General features: G+C 37.4%; 1 protein-coding gene across 3 annotated transcripts in view; it reads left to right on the top strand.

Annotated features, from left to right (window-relative positions):
• Window positions 1-24021, top strand: part of GABRA3 (gamma-aminobutyric acid type A receptor subunit alpha3) — a 281030-nt gene that overhangs the window by 88143 nt on the left and 168866 nt on the right. For all 3 annotated transcript variants that reach the window (XM_053580853.1, XM_053580854.1, XM_053580852.1), the window contains exons 2-3: window positions 2392-2557; window positions 19569-19690. In XM_053580853.1, the coding sequence (XP_053436828.1) occupies window positions 2418-2557; window positions 19569-19690 (262 nt within the window). In that variant the 5' untranslated portion in view covers window positions 2392-2417. The remainder of the gene's footprint in view (window positions 1-2391; window positions 2558-19568; window positions 19691-24021) is intronic.

The raw sequence follows: 24021 nt of genomic DNA, 5'->3' as shown, positions 1-24021 counted from the left end.
TGGCCAGGGTTGCCTTCAGCTACATGGATACTTAATCATTTTTGAAGGCTCTTTGTTCCACAATCGCACTTTTTAGTTTATGTTCTGGTCACTTGAGAAATCACCCAATTTGTCGTATTTTGAGTATCTCTTCTCAAGTCCTCATCTGCATTTGTTTGATGATTGCCTATGTCCCTTGGATGTATGTTCATTTAATGCTAAAATCTGATTATATGCTATATTTCTTTGCAGATATAACAGTTTCATTTACTGTCCTGTGAATGTTTGCTAACTTGCCAATGCTACCTGTTCCAGTAGCATTTTTGAAAATCCTAATTATAGTAAAAAATACCACGTAACATAAAATGTTACACCTTAGCCATTTTTCAAGTATATGTATTGTTAAGTATATAGTCTACCTTCTAATGATTTATGGTTGTTTGAACATATGCTTTAGTTATGATTTCATATACTATTATCTTTTCATGCTTTGTACTATGTATTATAGTTTTGACCTTTCAAATCAAGGGCGTTTAGTCCTGTCATTACCATCTAGTCTTAGTGTGACAGTTTGCAGCTTGTTTCCCATAATAATTTGAACATAACCTATAGCTATGTACTAAAATAGCATAGTTGAACCCACGCCATGGATACTTTTGTTAATGCAGCCTAGTTGTCTTCTCCCACACTCAGGGTCATTCCTCATGCCTTCATATCTTCTGAACACATGCATTATGGTGATGTATTGTTTTCCATGGATTATTCCTACTTCATATCCTATACCAAATCTCTCTTTTCCTGTAGAGTAATTGTCTATTCATTTGTCATGATTATCAGAGCATTAACCCTTGTCATGTGATCTTACAACATTAGGGTCTGCTTGAGCCCTGTGGATCATGCTTACCGTCTATTCCATGGATGTTACTTATGCCCCAGAGTTGACTGATCAGGCACCACATTTTCTTATCAGACACTGTGGTTTTCTAAACTGTGCTGTTCCTGTCCTTTCCTGTAAAATGCCCATTAACTCTTGTGTAATTCATTAACCATAAATGTCACAGCATATATATTAGGTTGGTCATAAGAAATTGCCATTTTTGTGAAATAATTGTCAAATTTTGGTAATTTCATGGTAGAATCTAATACTACGATTATTTCTATCCCTGATGTGGATACTTCATCATGTCAAAAGTCCATCTTTTCCAGTATCACAGTTTTTTCATATACCTATACCAGATTTGTAAAGACAGCCTAATGTAGAGCTCAGTGGCTATATTTCATGGGGTTGGATGAATTGAAAAGAGCCCTTGTTCGTAATCTAATCAACCACAATAGCTCCCCAACATGTAGCTGTTTTATATACTGGTCTCTTCCATAAGCTATTGTTGGAAAAACGATTTATATCCCTGTATTCCCTCTGAAATTAATCCACTTATACGACTGAAAAACAGTATGGTGGTGGGTCACAGTTTAGTCTCCTTCAAGTAATCAGTGTCTCAGATTTAAAGAAGCCACACAGGTTAAGTATAGCAAGTAAGTGTCACTTTATTGGCTGCTTTCTTGACTCCATGTCTTGGGTAAACCTCTCTGTATTCAGAGTTAATTCAACAGCCCTGAACTCTGATTCTGTCCTCAGTATAAGTTTCTGACTTCTTAGGGACTCTAGGAGGCTAGGCTTGGATTTTTTCTTTGTGTTGTGGCCCCTACCTAAAGGAGTGGCCATTGTCCTCAGTTGTCTCTTTATGGGTAAACATTGCATTCTTACTCAAGAGCTATGACATTTGGTATCTCATTAGTCAGTATTTTCTCAACCTGATTCAGTGCAAAAAGTCTATCTACTTCAGGCCTTTTGATCTTTTGGAAAATTACTTAACTCTGTCAAGATGAGAATCAATCCCCGAAATGCTATAAAGAGACTCCAGGTCTTAATATGCTAGGATTCTCTACAACCATTACACAGTTAATCAAGAGAAAGGCCTTTGTGACACTAAAGATCATACTGGGAATTGGAGGGAAATAAAAGGAAGACATGAGAAACTATTTTAAGCTCTTGGGTTCTAAGAAGTAACTGAGGCTAGGGGAAGTTCTATGACACACCTAGGCATGTGGGAAGACAAGGAAAGAGATGTAGCTGGAACCTAAGACTCCTGATTACTGATCTAGACCTATCCTGGGCAGGTTTTCTTATATAGAATCTGGTTTATTCAGGAGAGGGGTTGGGAATGAATTCTGGTGCCATGGATAAGCTAGGGAGAGAGAACTGTGAAATTAAGCACTGAGTAACTGAAAACTAGAGAAGTTAAATGGCTCTAATACAATTGAATAAGAACATTCTTTCTTATCTCTTTCTCCTTCCTCCTTTCTTTTCAATCCCGTTCCCCTTTCCCTTTTTCTGAACTGTCAATCTCCCAGGTCTCTCCAAGTTTGTGCCTAAGAAGATGATGATCACACAAATGAGTCACTACCATCTGACCATCATTGGACTTCTTTTCCTGGTCATTATCTTCCCTGGAACTACAGGCCAAGGGGAATCAAGACGACAAGAACCTGGGGACTTTGTGAAGCAGGATATTGGGGGGTAAGAACCCTAAACTCTTGAAAGAAGAGTGTGATAAAGGCTTGCCTCAGACCAAAACTTCAGACTTTTTTCACACACAGATGAACCCCAAATACTCTGATACTTATACATTACATTGTATTCGGGGAAAAAAAAATCATGAGCTCATACTGTCAACGTGGAAAGAAATCTCAAAGGTCTTTCTGCTTGAGCAACCACGTAGCCCATGCTTAAACCTCTTCTGTAATTTCTTAAAAGCAGCTCTCTTCAGCCATTTACTCTCAATTTTATCTCTACTCTGTTATATCATCTTTAACCTGTCTATTTTCATTGGCTTTGGTCCATTAACATTTAAACATGATCAAAAATGTCCCATCTTAAATGTAAAAATCTTCCCTCCAGAGAGAGCCTTAAGTCTTTGCTTCTCTTCTCAGTCATCTTTCCTAAAGAAGTGCTTCCTCGTCTCTAGGTACCTCCCTCACACACCCCCACTGCTGCTGTCTGACCTCCCGTCCCATGACTCTCAGGTGACTTCTCTAACCAAGATGGCCAATGTTGGCTCTGTTGCTAAAATCAACAGTTTGTCTCTCCTTATGTTACTGAATTCCTTTAGTAGAATGTTGACTTTTCTCTCCTTCACTTCTTTGTATTATGAAATAAAACACACATATAGAAATATGCATAAAATATAAGGTTAAGTTTAAGAATAATTGTCTCTCTGTCTTCAGAGACACCGCAATTTTCTGTGCTTAGTTTAGCGTCTCTACACACAAGCCATGAAACAAGGATTCTTGAGCAAATGATTTATTGAAAGATCACTAAGGAGAAAACTGTAAGAAAGCAAGGGAAGAAAGACAGGGAAAAGGAAGCAGTAAAGCAAAAATACCACCTCTGTTTGACCTCATGCAGAGGTGTGAAGCATAAATGTCATTATAGAATTGTCCTGTCTTCAGGCAAAGGGCGCAGGCTCTTGTATACTCATCTTAGTCAGTCATTGCCTATGGGTCTCCTAGAGGAAGGCATAGCCTCTGAGACATTTGAGGCTGAGGTGGCTCCCTTCCATAGGTAGTAATTCTCCAAAGTAGCTAGAGGATGGTTTCACTGGCCCAGTAAAGAGAATCTGGGCTTAGTGCCAAGAATAAATGCTACATTTCATTTTCTTTATACATATATGGCTATGCTTTCTACAATATTTTCAAAATATTACACATTACATAAAAGGCTTTTGTGATAGAAAGATCTTTTACAGTCTTCCCTGCTTTTGTACATCCCTCAGGTGTTGGTGTTTTTCTTTCTTCTAGGATCTTTTCTTAACACACAGGTGCCCTAAGTGACTTCATCCATTTCTACAATGCCATTACCTTATAGGAGTGGTTCTCAACCTTCCTAATGCCACAACCCTTTAATACACTTCCTGTGGGTTGTGACCCACAGGTTGAGAACTGCTGCCTTGTAGACATAAATGCCAATGACTATCATCTCAGTCTCCATTTCTGACATCTTATGAGTATCCAACTTTTATATTCCAGTGTCCGTTGGACATCCCCACTTGGCTATTCCATAAACTCCTTAAACTAAGCATGTCCAAAGTAGTCTCATTATCACCATCTTCCTTCTCAACCTTAAAGAAAAAGAAAATAAAACAAACAACAAATAAACAAAAATATTCCTCTTCCACTTTTACTTGTTTTATCTTCCTTCTCAACCTTGAAGAAAAAACAAAATAAAACAAACAACAAATAAACAAAAATATTCCTCTTTCACTTTTGTTTTGTTTCATCCAGTGTAGCACCATGCACCTCGTTGCTCAAGTCAGAAGCTTACAATACATTTTGCAAGTTTTCTATTCTTCACTCTCCATAGTGAATCAATTACCAATATATGTCATTTCTACCTCCCATATCCCGTGGATTCATCTACTTTTTCCCAACTTTCATGCTACCACTTAATGTTGTTTCCGACTTGGACCATTGCAAGACCCTCTAATTTGTCTTGCTTCGTAAAGTCTTGTTCCCATCCAAAATAACCTTCACTCTATAGCCAGTGTTTGTTCTAAAATGCATGCTGACCCATACCTACCCTAGTGCAATGGTTTCCTATTGTCCCCAGAATAAAGTCCAAACTCCTTAACATGATTTTATAAGGCACAGTATGACCCAGCCTCTACCTACCTTGTTAGCCTTATTTTTTAGTCCTCTTGCCACCAAACACTGTGTTCTTCAGCAATGTTGAACGTCTTTTAGATTTTATTTTTTATATATTTTTTAATTTTAATTTTTTTATTAAATCATAGCTATGTACACTAATGCAATTGTGAGGTATAATTTTAGATTTTAAAAATCCCATTTCATCCAAGAAATGTCATTACTAGAAATGGTCCCTTAGCCTTGCGATATTTTAGTATTACATGGATATTTTGTTCTTTGGTAGTACCTTTTTTTCATTTTACATTATCCCATTGTCTTACATTCTTGGAAGCATGCATACTGAAGTAGGAATTGTTCCTAATTATTTTTGCAGTGTTGATTACCTTAATTTAGCTGAGTCTTTTTATCTTCTATCAGCATGGGGCTGAGGCTGCAGAACTGGACGTGTATGTCCTTAGAATCTTGGCGTTTGAGAGTCTTTTATTTTTCCATATTTGGAAAATCCAGACCAGTTCTGTTTTATTAACTCCTCATGTGTCTGATTTCACTGGGCTATGATAGATGTTCTAAATAAGATGGAGGTTCTAAACATAGACCCTTAACCTCTTCAAGCATTAAAACCTTTATAAAGTTTTCTAAAAATGTATTGCGTATTTTCTTATAATCCTAAACAAGGACTTTGGCAGCTTTTGGTCATCATAAAGAACATTCAAGGCTAGGTACAGTGGCTTTACCTGAGTAGTCCCAGCTACTCAGGAAGTTTTTTGAGCCTAGAAGTACAAAAAAAAAAAAAAAATTATAGTCATTCTATACCTTTTTCTTTTTGTCTCTATTTTCAATGTTAATTGTCACCCCTCCTGTTTACATTGTACATCCTGTTGGCAATTAGAAAACCAGATAGTCAAAACTTAGTAATTATATTAAAAGAGGAAGCCCAGAAATCCTGCCTGAAAGAACAGAGTAAAGTGCTTGATTTTAATACAGAGGCATAATGACTGCGTGTTTCTTGAATTAGAAACAGTTATTTTGTTTACTTTATTTCAAGTCCAGTGTAATTCATACTTTTGAGGGACAAGACTACAAAAACCGTGGCTTCAAATATTAGGGTTGGCACTCTATTTGTACTTAGAAATAAATTAATATAACTTCGCAAACATATTGTATATGCTGGTAGTTCTCATACTTAACAGAACTGCAGCTACTTTTGTTTGCTTGTTTTCATAATTTTATTTTTTTGCTGTATATTTTGAAAAAATCCATTTGCTGCATTATTTTATCCAGATTTAGTGGTTTATTTAATTAAATCACTGGGGGTGGCTGCCCCAGCGACTCAATGATGGTTTATTGAGCAGTTGTTGTATAAATCATGTGCTAGATGAAATGGTTCTCAACATTTGGAATGTGCTGCACACCTGAAGATTGTGATTCAGGAGCTCTGGGGATAGTGGCTAATAATCTACATTTTATTAAATTCCCGAGAATTTTTCTTGGTCAAAATGATCGAATATTAGCCATTTCATAAGAGTCAACAGGCAAGTGCCTAAGTAGTAATGAAGTGCCCAATAGATCTTCTGTCCGGGTTTGATTATAATTTGTTGAATCAGTTAGGATCCAGTCAATACAGATGGGGACATTTCAACTAAGATTATTTGAGGAAGGTAGATTTGCAAAGAGACTAATCATAAAATTATGGTCTAGGTGGAAGGAAACCACAAGGAATAGAGCAAGAACCTACAGCCTGCAGCAGACATGTCCTATGGAAAAAGATTTATTCAGAGGTGCAGAGATTTTTTTTTTTTTTTTTTAGAGACAGAGTCTCATTGCATCCCCCTCAGTAGAGTGCTGTAGCGTCACAGCTCAGAGCAACCTCCAGCTCTTGGGCTTAGGTGATTCTCTTGCTTCAGCCTCCTGAGTAGCTGGAACCACAGGCACCCACCACAACTTTTTTGTTGCAGTTTTGCCGGGGCCGGGTTCGAACCCGCCACCCTTGGTTTATGGGGCTGGTGCCCTACTCACTGAGCCATGGACACCGCCCAGAGGTGCAGAGATTTTTAGTGGAGGAGATTGCCATCCTGAGGAGACATCCTAGGGAGACAGCCAGGGAATTACATGCCCAGACTTCACTCCTTTTTTCACTCTGGTCTTTAGCTAAGTTGGCAAAATTAAAGTTGAAATAAGAGGTCAGTGGAGCCTGTTGATGTAGTTCATATAAGTCAGCCTTCTAGAAATGAGTACAGGAGAATATATATGAAAGGGGAAATGAAAGACTTTGTGCACAAGGCCTCATATTTACATGTTAAGAATAAAGTGGAGACCATGATTTGGGAGGAACGTGGCACAACATTAACACTTTTTTATACATGAAGATCACATGGTGGTGGCAGTGGTGACAGCTGATGCTATGAACTGAAGAAGAGATGACTGGGGAATTGCTTGTTTCTTTGTCACTTGTACAGCCTAAAGTTGATGCCACTGTCCAAAGGTATCAGTCCATGTAAACATCCTGAAACGTATTCTCTCACTTCTTTTAACCTCAGAATCAACTGGCACCTGTAGCCACACGTGCATTTGCTGTGACTTGAAGTCCACTCCTTCCATTTACATGTAATCTGTCATACGGAATCAGTGCTTCAAATTAAAAAATTTCAGATCCAGAAGTGGGACTTGAGTGGCTGTCAGTTTTTTGGCTCCTTTTGTGAGCAGAAATTTCTCCTGCATGATGCTTGATGATTGACTGGCAGTCTGCATCCCTCCAGTAATAAGCTGCATCCCTAGCACAGGGCTTAGCTCCAGCAGCTTCCTACGCATGTACCATCTGTTTGCTCTTCCACGTGGCAGCTCCCAGGTCTACTCCGAGCTTGCCTGTCTGCAGGTTAACTCTCATTTCTTTCTAGTATTCCCCTGACACAATATGGTTTTCCAGACACTGCTTCAAACTGGACAGTTTTCTTTGTTCTCTAATTAGATGATTTTGAAACTCAAAAATTTATACTTAGTTATGGTTTTCATATTCCATAATGCTAGTTTAAACTTTCTTTTTCTTTTTTTTTTATTGTTGGATTGTTGGGGATTCATTGAGGATACAATAAGTCAGGTTACACTGATTGCATTTGTTAGGTGAAGTCCCTCTTGCAATCATATCTTGCCCCCCAAAGGTGTGGCACACACCAAGACTCCACCCCCTCCCTCCGTCCCTATTTCTGCTCTTCGTTTCCCCACTCCTCCCTCCTTTCTCTCTCTGCTCTCCCCTTCCCCCACCCCCATTATCACCTTAATTGTCATTAATTGTCCTCATATCAAAATTGAGTACATAGGATTCATGCTTCTCCATTCTTGTGATGCTTTACTAAGAATAATGTCTTCCACTTCCATCCAGGTTAATAGGAAGGATGTAAAGTCTCCATTTTTTTTAATGGCTGAATAGTATTCCACGGTGTACATATACCACAGCTTGTTAATCCATTCCTGGGTTGGTGGGCATTTAGGCTGTTTCCACATTTTGGCGATTGTAAATTGAGGTGCAATAAACAGTCTAGTACAACTGTCCTTATGATAAAAGGAGTTTTTTCCTTCTGGGTAGATGCCCAGTAGTGGGATTGCAGGATCAAATGGGAGGTCTAGCTTGAGTGCTTTGAGGTTTCTCCATACTTCCTTCCAGAAAGGTTGTACTAGTTTGCAGTCCCACCAGCAGTGTAAAAGTGTTTCCTTCTCTCCACATCCACGCCAGCATCTGCACTTTTGAGATTTTGTGATGTGGGCCATTCTCACTGAGGTTAGATGGTATCTCAGGGTAGTTTTGATTTGCATTTCTCTAATAGATAGGGATGATGAACATTTTTTCGTATGTTTGTTAGCCATTCGTCTGTCTTCTTTACAGAAGGTTATATTCATGTCTCTTGCCCATTGATATATGGGATTGTTGGCTTTTTTCATGTGGATTAATTTGAGTTCTCTATAGATCCTAGTTATCAAGCTTTTGTCTGATTGAAAATATGCAAATATCCTTTCCCATTGTGTAGGTTGTCTCTTTGCTTTGGTTATTGTCTCCTTAGCTGTACAGAAGCTTTTCAGTTTAATCAAATCCCATTTGTTTATTTTTGTTGTTGCAATTGCCATGGCGGTCTTCTTCGTGAAGTCTTTCCCCAGGCCAATATCTTCCAGTGTTTTTCCCGTGCTTTCTTGGAGGATTTTTATTGTTTCATGCCTTAAATTTAAGTCCTTTATCCATGTTGAATCAATTTTTTGTGAGTGGAGAAAGGTGTGGGTCCAGTTTCAGATTTTTACATGTGGATATCCAGTTCTCCCAACACCATTTATTGAATAGAGAGTCTTTCCCCCAAGGAATGTTTTTGTTTGGTTTATCAAAGATTATATGGTTGTAAGATGTTAGTTTCATTTCCTGGTTTTCTATTCAATTCCAAGTGTCTATGTCTCTATTTTTGTGCCAGTACCATGCTGTCTTGACCACTATGGCTTTGTAGTACAGACTAAATTCTGGTATGCGGATGCCCCCAGCTTTATTTTTATTACTAAGAACTGCCTTAGCTATACAGGTTTTTTTCTGGTTCCATACAAAACTCAGAATCATTTTTTCCAAATCTTGAAAGTACGATGTTGGTATTTTGATAGGAATGGCATTGAATAGGTAGATTTCTTTGGGAAGTATAGACATTTTAACAATGTTGATTCTTCCCATCCACGAGCATGGTGTGTTCTTCCATTTGTTAATATCCTCTGCTATTTCCTTTCTGAGAATTTCATAATTTTCTTTATAGAAGTCCTTCACTTCCTTTATTAGGTATATTCCTAGGTATTTCATTTTCTTTGAAACTATGGTGAAGGGAGTTGTATCCTTAATTAGCTTCTCATCTTCCCTGTTATTGGCGTATACAAAGGCTACTGACTTGTGGACATTGATTTTATATCCTGAAACATTACTATATTTTTTTGATGACTTCTAGGAGTCTTGTGGTTGAGTCTTTGGGGTTCTCTAAGTATAAGATCATATCATCAGCCAAGAGGGAGAGTTTGACCTCCTCTGCTCCCATTTGGATTCCCTTTATTTCCTTGTCTTGCCTAATTGTATTGGCTAGAACTTCCAGCACTATGGTGAATAGTAAAGGTGACAGAGGACAACCTTGTCTGGTTCCAGTTCTAAGAGAAAAAGCTTTCAGTTTTACTCCATTCAGTAAAATATTAGCTGTGGGTTTGTCATAGATAGCTTCAATCAATTTTAGAAATTTGCCACCTATGCCTATACTCTTCAGTGTTCTAATTAGAAAAGGATGCTGGATTTTATCGAATGATTTTTCTGCATCTATTGAGAGGATCATATGATCTTTATTTTTGCCTCTGTTAATATGGTGGATAACATTTATGGACTTGCATATGGTAAACCAGCCTTGCATCCCTGGGATAAAACTTACTTGATCATGATGTATGACTTTTTTGATGATAAGCTGTAATCTATTGGCTAGTATTTTGTTGACAATTTTTGCATCTATATTCATGAGTGAAATTGGTCTGAAATTCTCCTTTTTTGGTTGGGTCTTTTTGTTGTTTTGGTATCAGGGTGATGTTTGCTTCATAGAATGTGTTGGGGAAGATTCCTTCCTCCTCAATTTTTTGGAATAATTTCTGCAGTGTAGGAATAAGCTCTTCTTTGAAGGTTTGATAGAATTCTGGTGTGAAGCCTTCTGGACCAGGGCATTCTTTTTTTGGAAGCTTTTTTATTGTTTCTTTAATCTCAGTGCTTGAAATTGGTCTGTTCAGAAGCTCTATGTCTTCCTGGCTAAGTCTAGGGAGAGGGTGTGATTCCAAATATTGATCCATTTCCTTCACATTGTCAAATTTCTGGGCCTAGAGTTTCTGGTAGTATTCAGAGATGATCTCTTGTATCTCTGTGGGATCAGTTGTTATTTCCCCTTTATCATTTCTGATTGAGGTTACTAGAAATTTTACTTTTCTATTTCTAGTTAGTCTGGCCAATGGTTTATCTATTTTAGTTTTTTTTGGTCAAAAAACCAACTCCTTGTTTCATTAATTTTCTGAATGATTCTTTTCAATTTCATTGATCTCTAATTTAATTTTGGATATTTCTTTTCTTCTCCTGAGTTTAGGCTTAGATTGTTCTTATTTTTTCAAGTCCACAAGATGGCTTGTGAGTTTGTTGATGCGCTCTCTTTTTTTTTTTTTTTTGAATGTAGGCATCTAAAGCGATAAATTTTCCTCTCAAAACTGCTTTTGCAGTATCCCACAGGTTTTGGTAGCTTGTGTCTTCATTGTTGTTGTGCTCAAGGAAGTTGATGATTTCCTGTTTTATTTCTTCCTGCACCCATGCCTTTGTGTGGGGTCGAATGTTTTTGTTAGAGTTGAGTTCCACCTTTAGTGTGTTATGGTCCGAGAAGATACAAGGCAAAATTTCAATTCTTTTTATACTGTTGATATTTGTTTTGTGTCCCAGGATATGATCAATTTTGGAGAATGTTCCATGGGGTGATGAGAAGAATGTATACTCTTTATCTTTGGGATGGAGTGTTCTATATGTGTCTATCAAGCATAGTTGTTCTAGGGTCTCATTTAAATCTCTTATATCTTTGTTTAATTTCTGTTTAGGGGATCTGTCCAGCTCTATAAGAGGAGTGTTAAAGACCCCTGTTAGTATGGTATTGTCGGATATCATATTGCTCAGACTGAGTAAGGTCTGTTTCAAGAATCTTATTTTAAATTTAAATTGGGTGCATAAATATTTAGAATTGAAACATCTTCTTGTTGTATTTTTCCCTTGACCAATATAAAGTGACCATCTTTGTCTTTTTTGACTTTAGTTGCTTTAAATCCACGTGTATCTGAAAATAAGATTGCAACTCCTCTTTTCTTCTGAATTCCATTTGCCTGAAAAATTGTCTTCCAACCCTTGATTCGGAGCTTTAATTTGTCTTTTGAAGCCAGGTGTGTTTGTTGCAGACAGCAAATGGATGGCTTGTGCTTTTTAATCCAGTCAACCAATCTATGTCTCTTCAGTGGGGAATTCAAGCCATTAACATTTATTGAGATAATTGATAAGTGTGGTAGTATTCTAATCATCTTATTTTGTGAGAGTCCATTGCTTAGTTTTATCTTTTGCATCAGTGTGGAGGTTAGGTTCTGTCCTTTAATTTCTGAGTTCTTACTTTGCTGCTGATCCATTGTGGTGGTCAGTGTGTAGAACAGGTTGAAGTATTTCCTGTAGAGCTGGTCTTGTTGTGGCAAATTTCCTCAATGTTTGTATATCTGTAAATGATTTGATTTTTCTGTCAATTTTAAAGCTTAGCTTAGTAGGGTATAGAATTCTGGCCTGCAGATTGTTCTGTTTAAGTAGATTAAAGGTAGGTGAGCATTGTCTTCTTGTTTGGAAAGTTTCATTAGAGAAGTCTGCAGTCACCCTGATGGATTTTCCCCTGAAGGTCAAATAGCACTTACTCCTGGCAGCTTGCAGAATCTTTTCTTTTGTCTTGACTTTGGACAGGTTCATCACAATGTGTCTTGAAGAAGCTCTGTTAGAGTTGAGGAGACCTGGTGTATGATATCCCTCTGAAAGCAGTGTGTCAGAATCTTTGATGAGATTTGGGAAATTTTCATTTATAATATTCTCTAGTATGGCTTCCATTCCTCTGGGGCATTCTTCTTCCCCTTCTGGAATTCCTATAACTTGTATTTTGGAACGCTTCATAAACACCTGTGGTGCATATTACAGGGGTATTTGCGAAACTTGGTAAAGGTAGAATGTAAATGTTTTGGCACAGTAACTGAGATAACGCCGGAAAGGCTATGTTAACCACTGTGATAAAAATGTGTCAAATGGTTTATGAAGCGAGTATATGATACCCCATGATCATATCAATGTATACAGTTATGATTTAATAAAAAAAAGTCCCATAATTCTGACAGTGAACGTTCTGCTTTCTCTCTCTTCTTTTCTGCCTCTTTAACTATCTGAGTTATCTCAAGAACTTTTTCCTCTACCTCTGAAATTCTTTCTTCTGCATGGTCTAACCTGTTGCTGATACTTTCCTTTGCATCTTTAAGTTCCCTAATGGACTGCTTCAGTTCCTTCAGCTCTGCTATATCCTTTTTATATTCTTCATATCGTTCATCTCTTATTTGATTCTGTTTTTGGATTTCCTTTTGGTTATTTTCCACTTTATTAGCAGTTTCCTTCATTGTTTCCATCATTTCCCTCATTGTTTTCATCATGTGTGTTCTAAATTTCCTGTCATTCCTAACATTATAGGTGGAATCCTCTGCAGTAGCTACCTCGTGATCCCTTGGAGGGGTTGCTCTGGACTGGTTCTTCATGTTGCCTGGAGTTTTCTGCTGATTCTTCCTCATGAGTGATTTCTTTTATCTGTTTCCTTGCCCTAATTTTCCTTTCACTTCATCTTGCTCTTTATGTTCCCGTGCCTCATGGCCACCTTCATTCAGCTTAGAAGCTCTTTCCAGCCTAAGGACCTGCACAGAAGTAGCTTCTCTTTTGTCTGGAATACTCTTCTCCCCTACTCTTGACAGGCCAACTTGTGTTTGTCTTTAGGATATTAGTTTTCTGCTAGTTTAAACTTTATATCACTATAGCTCTCACTGTGTACCAAGTACTATTCTAAGTACTGTTATATGTCGACTCGTGCAATTCTTATAATAGATCTGTTAGTTAAGTGATGCTATTATTCTTGTTTCACAGCTAAAACATGGAGATATGGACTAGTCAAGTTACTTGCCAAAGCTCAAATGGCTAGAAAGTGGCAGAGCTAGAAGTAAAAAATAGGAAGTCTGCCACAATGTATTGCTTTTCGTGAGTTTGGCCACTTTCAAATAAGAATTAGGCACATGTCTGTTTCTTTCACACTTGTGAACATTTACTTACAGATAGTAATCTCTCAAGCTCTGAACATTTAATATCTCAGCCTTGTGGCTGAATACTATATTAATATGGCACAAATGAAGTTGGTTTTTTTTTTTCTTTTTTTTTTATATAGGACCAGGAGGAGAAATACCATTTGAAGTTACCATTTTCCCTTGTGGAAATGTAGTACTCATGACAGTTGACAGGGATGGATATTTGAGGCTGGAATTAAGTCAGTATACTTTGTAGGTGGTGCTGTGACTTCCTAGTGCATCATGTCAGGAGGCGAGGTTGTCTCAGTATTTCTGGTTCTAAATTTGATCACTTGGTTAAGATCACACTTGTCAGGACTCTGCGTTGTAAGGATATTGGCCACCAGGATTGATAGAGAGTCTTCGAGCTGGTGGCCAGCTCATTGCTTTGATCATGGCTGTGGGTGTAGGGTAAAGAGCAAATGAAAGTGGGGGAGAGAATATTCCCAGTACTGTAGCTGTCCCTTCTTTCTTTTCAATTCTTTTTTCCTCCATGTACACCATGTTATAAGTGTTCCCAGGATGGCCTGTGAAAGTCCACTTAGCCAAAAATGTTGGTGAAATAGTGCTCATGCATTGGCACTATGGTCACAATCATTCAGATAAATTCTGAGTAATAGACCTGTGTAATATTGCTTGGAAAAACTAGCTACCCTTAGGACATTGCTTTAAAGGAAAATGTACTCTTACTTGTTTGCAAACTTTGGATCACAGCAGATTTTAAATTGGGCTATGTCAGCTTATGTTCATGTGGAATCATATCTCTAAAGTGTATTTACCTTGCTCTTTTATCATTCACAACATATACTAGTTACATTTCCCTGTGCATGTTTTGCAAAAGAGTGGCTTCCAGTTGCCAAGAAGGCATGAAGGATTTTGGTCTTTATTTTACTTTAACTCAGCAAATAAAGTTAGTGTGAATAGGCAGGGCATGTGTTGGGTGGGTGTGTCTCAAGTCAGCCCTTCTCTAGTTTTATTACCAGTCTGTAGAAACTATTTCAGAAAAGAACAGCTGTGTTTTTTGAGATGGATTGGGCATATTCTAACCAAAAATCAGGGGTTTTTTTGCCTTTAAGTGGCTTTTGTAAAGATGTCAGAATGCTATTGAATTCCAGGTGTTTCTCATTCCCTCCCCAGTATACTATTGGTGTCCCTAGTGCTGAATCTTCAGATAGACCTTACCACTTATAGGAAAGGCTAGGTTTCAAAAATGAAAACGTGGGAAAAATTGAGAAATGGTGAGCAATCTGATTTGTCCATGATTTGTGATCAGAAAGAAGTCGTAGAATTTGCAGCTGTAAAAGTATATTGGGAACAGATTGCAGAAAGCCATGCAGTTAGGCTCAGGGGTTGGGATTTTATTTGGTAAATGGTGAAGAGTTATGAAAGGTTTTTTGAGCAGTGCAAAGACATGATCTGGACAGTAATTTAGAATTTTCACTATTTAAAAAATCTATTTTACCCCAGGAGATAGGGAGTATTAGGAAAAATGCCACCCTTTTAATAAAGTAAATTTTTCTTCTCTTTAGGTTGCTATGCAAACTGCATCAGCAACTGTACATCTGTGGCTCTTTTGCTACCCGCTATCATAAGCATCCCAGTGCTTCATGAAGTTGTTGAACTAATGCTGTTAACTGCCAAAATCTTGCACTTAATCTCTAACTCAGTGGTTCTCAACCTTCCTAATGCCATGACCCTTTAATACGGTTTCTCATGTTGTAGTGACCCCCAACCATTACATTATTTTCATTGCTACTTCATAACTGTAATTTTGCTACTGTTATGAATTGTAATGTAAATACCTGATATGCAGGAGACCCCCAGTGGCGTCATGACCCACAGGTTGAGAACTGCTGCTCTAGCTGGTCAGTGAGTGTGGCCTTGTTCTATAGTTTAAAAGTGCGTGTCTTTAAAAGGCTTCTCATTGCATGTTCAAGTTTGGGGAGGAATTAACAATCCTCATTTACATATTGACTTTGTATTTATTATCTTATTTACTTATTTCTTTCAAAAACTTTCAAAGGTAGGGTATTATTATGCACATTTTACATGTATGGAAATAATACAGGTATGCCTTGTTGCTGTGCTTTATGTATATTGAGGGTTGTTTTTTTTTTTTGTGTGTGTGTGTGTGGTTTTTTTCCTACAAATTGAAGGTATGTGGCAACCCGGCATTAAACAAGTCTACTACCATAATTTTTCCAATAGCATATGCTGACTTTGTGTCTCTGCATCACGTTTGGTAATTATTGCTATATTTCAAGCTTTTTAACTATTATATCTGTTATGGTGATCTGTGATTTTAATTGTTTTGGGGTACCATGAATCATGCCCATAAAATACGGGGGAGGTAATCTGTAAGTGTTATTTGTGTTCTGACTGTTTTGCCATCTGGCCATTACCCTATCTTGTCAAATAAGTATGTGGCATTGAGTAATTCCTTTGTCTCTTTGGGGTCAATGTGTTAGGAGTCCCACACAAAAAGAAAGGAAATAATTATATAATCTCTAAGGTTCTCTATAACTCTGACATAACATGGGTCTTTTTTTATGCCAGATTTCTGGGATTCTAGCCATACCTTTTCTTCCTAAATTTATTTTTTATTTCAGTCTTATAGGGGTACACCCATGTTTCATAATTTGAATTTGTACATTTGAAGTTGCTGTTATAAGTGCCCTTTACCTAGAATATGTGCATTGCACCTTTTAGGTGTGAGTTTCCTTTTCCCTTGAACTACCTTTGCATAGGCACAGACTATAGCATCTCATTGCAGTTCAGTTATTAAAAAGGAGAGTCCTGATTTAGGTTCTAGATTAAACCAATTTCTAGCTCCCTATGCAATAATTTAGTGTACATCATGGGGAAAATTTATCAGTAATCAAGTGTAAAATTGTAGAGAAATTTACTGAAAATAGTCTTTGGGTACTATTTAGCATTGAGTTTTTACTTACAAGCTTTAAAGTTATTGGGAAAGAATGCTGCTAACATATCTGCAGTCAGGAGGGGATGGGGATGCCTTCTCAGGGAAGTTAGTATTTCAGTAAGAGGCGGCTCCGTTAACTATCAGGGTAATTCAAACTTATGATCAGGAGATTTAGCACTTCCATCTACAAATCCATCTGGAATAGATAATTTCTGAAGCCTTTTATAGTTTTCCTATACTTCCATAAGGATTCTCCTTTCTATCGTCTTACAGCAATCCAGGAAATGATTTCTCAATTCAGTTTATGGATCTATTTCCAAGAAATTGAAATAGGCTATCCAGGGTTGAGCGAGATCACCCATGGTGAGAGTTAAGGGCTAATGAGAATGGGATTTGCACAAAATCAGTTGAGCCACCATAGCTTTCCCCCTCCACCCCACAGCCATGTCAGATGGATTCAGAACATTGGTGGATCAAGCCAATGGTGGGCTGTTAACTTGACAGGGTGTCTGTGCTTACTGATGTCAGTTTGTTGGCTCTCCATTACACTTCCCTCCCTTCTTCCCCCTTCCCACTGAGGCATATATTTTGCTTCTTGTGATCCGTCCACTTTACCAGCCACTCATCTCTACTCTTGCCACTCTGGTGCCACTCTGTCCAAAGGTTTTCTTATAGCTTTTGTCTGATGAGGGTGCCAATTTTTTGTTGTTAAAATTTATATTTGAGCCGGATGTGGTGGCTCATGCTTGTCATCCCAGCACTGTGGGAAGCTGAGGAGGGAGAATTGCTTGAGCTCAGGAGTTCGAGACTTGTCTGAGCGAGAGTGAGACCCCGACTCCTAAAAAACTGCAAAAACTCAGCCAGACGCTGTGGGGAGTGCCTGTAATTCCAGCGGCTTCCAGAGGCTGAGGTAGCGGGATGTCCACAGCCTGAGTCTGAGGTTGCAGTGAGCTATGACGCCATTGCACTCTGCTCAGGGCATAAGGTGGAACTCTGTCTCAACAAAAAAATAACAATAAAAGCAAAGAAATAAAAAATAAGCAAGGAAATAAAAAAATTATATTTCAATAATGCATTTGAGTGCATAGACTGCTGTTTCCAAAAAAAGAAAACAAATTTTTAAGACTTCTAGATGTGAAGCATTAAGTCTAACAATTTCAGTATGTTATATCATTTAATATTAATATAACATATCTGTGAAGTTATTGGAATTTCAAAGATGCTATCGCTGTTATTGGAGGTGTTATATAGTTTGCTTAATGTCACACAACTAAAAACCTCAAACACACATGTCCAAACTCATGGAACCTCGTTCCCCTTCCTTATGTGTATCAGTTTTGTAATCTGATATCTCAGCTACCTTGTATTTAAGCAGGGGTAGGGTTAGTTGCTTTGCTTTATTTTATTTTCTGCTCCATTATAATGCCTAAAACTGTAATAGGCACATAATTAATACTCACTAAAAATACATTGAATGATTAAGTGAATTGAATTGATTTATAAATTAAGGAAACCATAGTTCAAAATGACTTTTTCAAGTTTGTCAGCCAGAGAGTGGCAGTTTAGAGTAAGAACTATTCAGTTCAAATGTTTCCACTACTTTGTAGGTCTTTCTCAGGGTCTTTGTAAAATAAGAACCTAGCTCAGTGCTAAGGGTAAATATTGGTGGGGAGACATACTGACTGTCTCTTAGCACACTCCTTACCTGGTATCATGTGACTTTTATAACTCTGATCAACTGGATGGTAGGAATAGTTATTAGACATTTTTTTTCGAGGCAGAGTCTCACTCTGTCACCCTGGGTAGAGTGCTGTGGCAAGATATCTCACAGCAACCTCAAACTCCTGGGCTCAAGCAGTCCTCCTGCCTCAGCTTACCAAGTAGCTAGGACTACGGGTGCCCACCACAATGCCCAGCTGATTTTTCTGTTTTCAGTAGAGAAAGGAAAGGGGTCTTGTTCTTGCTCAGATTGTTCTCAAACTCTTGAGCTCAAGGCCTCACAGAGTGTTGGGATTACGGGCATAAGCCCTATTGTACACTTATTGAAGTGTATTTTCTGGGTTTAGGTTAAAAATGGGGATTTCTCCCCAAATCACTAATACAGCTGGCACTTGAACCCAGGATTTGTAGCCCATTGTCCATAACTTGATTCTACATCATACTTCTTGACCTTTGGCAATAGCCATTTGTTTCACCATATCTTTCTCCTGAACTACCCAGGGCCTTTCTTTATTTCTAGCACTGTCAAAGTTCCTTCTCAAAAAGTGAAAATATCAGTCTCAGTCAGTGCCTGGGTCTGATTAGGTGGCCAGTAAAGTGCCAATTCCTCAGAAGACTGCAGGAGACATCCAAACTGGAGAAGCAGGAAGTAGCTGAGGGACACTAGGAAATCCAAAAAGTTGGATTAGACTCCTATCTTTGCCTCTCACTAGCAACATGACTGGGGGATTATTTGATTTCCCTCCTGAGCTTGTGTCCTGTGTATGAAATGAGAGAGATTAGGGCGGGTCTTAGGAGTCCTTTTGGTAGCTTTGACATTTGATGGACTCCTACTGCTCTGGGTTGTCCCGTCTCGCTAGGGTGGTAGGGGCAGGCTAGATGCAATTCAAAGGTCCATTTGACTCTTTTTTCTGTGCACTTATGTTTCTTTGGGCTGGAAGAGAAGTGAGTCTTCAGTGACATTTCCTTTCTTTATTTTGAGGCCCGTTTATTTATGCAACACACTATGAACAATCAGCTGTATGCCAGGTATTGTTCCCAGTGAAATTCTGTCCAGAATTTCTGCTTGTGTCTCTCCCAGCTCAGATGAAGCCGAAGCATATCGCTATTAAAACTCATGCTGGAGGAAGAGCTCACATATTGACCACTGTCTGCCTCCTAGACAGGCAATGGTTGTAACAAATAGAAAGTGCTTGCTGTTTGGGTTAAGATATAGGGCAATATAACTGGCCCAGTCTATTGTTTGGAATCACCTTGAATTGAAGTATTTACACATGTAATTTTCCCTATTAAGAACTATTACTTCCCTTCTCTTTTCTTTGTACTGCCATAGACTCTCTCCTAAGCATGCCCCAGATATTCCTGATGACAGCACCGACAACATCACTATCTTTACCAGAATCTTGGATCGTCTTCTGGATGGCTATGACAACCGGCTGCGACCTGGGCTTGGAGGTCAGTTATTATTTTAAGATCTTTTTGGCTGTTGTTATGAAAAAGAATTATTAGATGTAATGAGGTTAGTGTAAAGCTGAGTTTCTTCCCTATGAGCACTAGAAATTAGTTCTAATCCTTCCTTTCACTGGATTATTTCTTTGGTCTGATTTTGGAAGGTTCCAGATTTCACTTGGGCAAATACTTCTGGAGTAAGATATAGTCTCTGACTTAATGGTTTGAAATAACAATCTTTTTGACTTTATGATGAGTTTATCAGACTTAGCCTGATGCATTTCAACTTACAAAATTTTTAGTTTATGATGGTTTTATCATTATAAGGCATCATAAGTTGAGAGGCATCTCTACCTCAGGTTAGACTATGCTCCTTTCTAGGAACAGGTGGGTGACAGGTGTTCCAGGAACCACAGCTGGGAAACATGCCTTTGCTCCTAAAACCTTGACCATATATCATCCCAATACTCCAAAAAGGAGAAATACAATGGCTAGGTGGGATATAATTTGGCCATAAGTTTAGTGTTATTAAACAATACGATCACAATAAGATCAATGCATTATATCACAGGCTCTGTTGAAACAGGACACATATAAGTGCGTGTGTATAATTTTTTTTCCCTGAACCATTTGAAAATTAGTTGCAGATATCATGTCTCTTTGTCCCTAAATAAATCAATGTGAATTTTCCTAGAACAAAAATTTTTCATGAAACTACAATATAATTATAAATTCAAAAAATGTAATTTATCATAATACCATTTTATCATTCGTAGTCCACATTCAAAGTTTGTCAGTTATCCCAGAAGTGTTCTTTATAGCAATTTTCCTTAATTTAGGAATTAATCCAGGATTAAATTATTTAATATTTATTTATTACATTTATTGTCATATCCATTTAGCCTATACTCAGCATTTCTTTGTTGTTTTTTTTTTTTTTTGTATGATTCTGATTAGATCTTTCTACTTCATTTTTGGAAGTAACACCACAGGACGTAATTCTGTCTTTCTCAGTGTGTTACTGAAGAAGGGACATGATACCTGTTTGCCCCATTATTGGTAAAGTTAATTTCAGCGTTCCCTTTATTCCATTCAAAATGACTGCTTTTCTCAATTTGTAATTAATAAGTAATATGTGGGGAAATGCTTTGAAATTATATAGTCCTCTTTGAACTTGCATCCAATAGTTTTAGCAACTATTAATTATTCTTCCATAAATACTAACAATTGTGGCAGCAAAGTGTTGACTTTCTAAATCTTTTCTTCATCTACATTTATTAGGTGGTATTCTATTGTAAGAAAAAAAATTCTCTAATTAATTAGCTAATATATGTATGAATGGGTTCATTTTTATTCAATGCATTATAATCCATTAATATAATTATTCATTTTGTTTAAATTTTTTGCTAATAATGTTTCATTTTTGCCTAGTGGCAATCTATTCAATCTGGCTTCTGTTTCCTTCTAATATGTTCTTTTTTAAATTTTTTTTTTAATTTTTTAATTTTTATTTATTTATTTATTTATGTTTATTAAATCATAGCTGTGTACATTAATGCGATCATGGGGAACCATGCACTAGTTTCATAGACCGTTTGAGACATTTTCATCACTCTGGTTATTGAGCACTTTCTTATTACATGGCATAACAGTATATTCCAGACTTACCTTAATTTCCTTGATCCAGTCTTATAATCAGTCATTCTTCCCTGAAGAAATGGTAAATTTTCTTTTCTTTTTTTATTGTTAGATCATAGCTGTGCACATTAGTGTGCATTCCCACCAGCAGTGTAGAAGTGTGCCCTTTTCTCCACATCCACGCCAACATCTCTGGTTTTGGGACTTTGTTATGTGGGCTACTCTTACTGGGGTTTGGTGGTATCTCAAAGTAGTTTTGATTTGCATTTCTCTGATGATTAAGGATGATGAGCTTTTTTTCATGTGTTTGTAGATCGTGTGTCTGTCTTCTTTAGAGAAGTTTCTCTTCAAGTCCTTTGCCCACCCTGAGATGGGATCACGTGTTCTTTTCTTGCTAATATGTTAGAGTTCTCTGTGGATTCTGGTTATTAAACCTTTATCGGAAGTATAATCTGCAAATATTTTCCCCCATTCTGAGGGCTGGCTGCTTGCTTTATTTACTATGTTCTTGGCTGTGCAGAAGCTTTTTAGTTTGATCAGGTCCCAGTAATGTATTTTTGATACTGCTTCAATTGCCTGGGGAGTTCTCCTCATAAAATATTCACCCAGGCCGATTCCTTCAGTTTTCCCTGCACTTTCTTCAAGTATTTTTATAGTTTCATGTCTTATGTTTAAATCTTTTATCTGGTGAGAGTCTATCTTAGTTAATGGTGAAAGGTGTGGGTCCAGTTTCAGTCTTTTACAGATCACCAGCCAGTTCACCCAGCACCATTTATTAAATAGGGAATCTTTTCCCCACTGAATGTTTTTAATGGCTTGTCAAAGATCAAATAACAGTAAGTAGCTGGGTTCATCTCTTGGTTCTCTATTGTGTTCCAGACATCTATTTCTCTGTTTTTGTGCCAGTACCATGCTGTTTTGATCAATATCGATTTATAGTACAGTGTCAGGTCTGGTAGCATGATTCCTCCTGCTTTGTTTTTATTTGTGAGTAATGTTTTGACTATTTGAGGTTTTTTCTGATTCCATATAAAACAAAGTATTATTTTTTCAAGACTTTTAAAATATGACAATGGAGCTTTAAATAGGAATTGCATTAAAATTATATATTGCTTTGGGTAGTATAGACATTTTAACAATGTTGATTCTTCCCAGCCATGAGCATGGTATGTTTTTCCATTTTTAACATCTTCAGCTATTTCTTTTCTTAAAGTTTCATAGTTCTCTTTATAGAGATCTTTCACGTCCTTTGTTAGATAAACTCCCAAATATTTCATCTTCTTTGGCACTACTGTGAAAGGAATAGAGTCCTTGACTGTTTTTTTGGCTTTGCTATTGTTGGTATATATAAAGGCTAAAGATTTATGGGTGTTGATTTTGTAGCCTGAGACATTGCTGTATTCCTTGATCACTTCTAAAAGTTTTGTAGTAGAATCCATAGGGTTTTCCAGATACACGATCATGTCATCTGCGAAGTGTGAAAGTTTGATCTCTCTGACACTATATGGATACCCTTGATCGCCTTTTCTTCCCTAATTGCAATGGCTAAAACTTCCATTATAATGTTAAAGAGCAATGGAGACAATGGGCAACCTTGCCTGGTTCCTGATCTAAGTGGAAATGATTTCAATTTAGCTCCATTCAATACGATATTGGCTGTGGGTTTGCTGTAGAGGGCCTTTATTAGTTTAAGAAATGTCCCTTCTATACCAATTTTCCTAAGTGTTCTGGTCATGAAGGGATGCTGGATATTGTCAAAAGCTTTTCCTGCATCATTTGAGAGAATCATATGGTCTTTATTTTTGAGTTTGTTTATCTGCTAAATTACATTTATAGATTTATGTATGTTGAACCAGCCTTGAAAGCCTGGGATAAATCCCACTTGGTCATGGCGTATAATTTTTTTGATGTGTTGTTGGATTCTGTTTGTTAGGATTTTATTGAGTATTTTTGCATCAATATTGATTAGTGATATTGGTCTATAATTTTCTTTTCTTGTTGGGTCTTTCCCTGGTTTCGGGATCAAGGTGATGTTTGCTTCATAGAATGTGTTGGGTAGTATTCCTTCTTTTTTTATATTTTGGAAGAGGTTTCGTAATATAGTACTAGTTCTTCTTTAAAGGTTTGGTAGAATTCTGACGTAAAGCCATCTAGTCCTAGGCTTTTCTTTTTAGGGACATTTTGTATAGTTGATGCTATTTCAGAGCTTGTTATAGGCCTGTTCAACATTTCCACTTCATTCTGGCTAAGTCTTGGTAGGTGGCATACTTCCAAGTATTGGTTGATTTCTTTCAGATTTTCATATTTCAGAGAGTAAAGCTTCTTGGAATATTCATTAAGGATTTTTTGAATTTCTGAGGGGTCTGTTTTTATTTCATCTTTACCATTTCTGATTGATGAAATTAGAGATTTTACTCTTTTTTTCCTGGTTAGGTTGGCCAAAGGTTTATCTATTTTATTGATCTTTTAAAAAAACCAATTTTTGGATTTATTGATCTGTTGTATAATTCTTTTGTTTTCAATTTCATTTAATTCTGCTCTGATTTTGGTTGTTTCTTTTCTTCTGCTGGGTTTGGGGTTGGAATGTTCTTCCTTCTCCAGTTGCTTGAGATGTCCCATTAAGTTATTAACTTCCTCTGTTTCCGTTTTCTTGAGGAAGGCTTGCAGTGGTATAAATTTCCCTCTTAGGACTGCCTTTG

Source organism: Nycticebus coucang, chromosome X (genome assembly GCF_027406575.1).
Source record: "Nycticebus coucang isolate mNycCou1 chromosome X, mNycCou1.pri, whole genome shotgun sequence".
NCBI classification, from domain to species: domain Eukaryota; kingdom Metazoa; phylum Chordata; class Mammalia; order Primates; family Lorisidae; genus Nycticebus; species Nycticebus coucang.
This window is presented reverse-complemented; position numbering and strand designations above follow the sequence as displayed.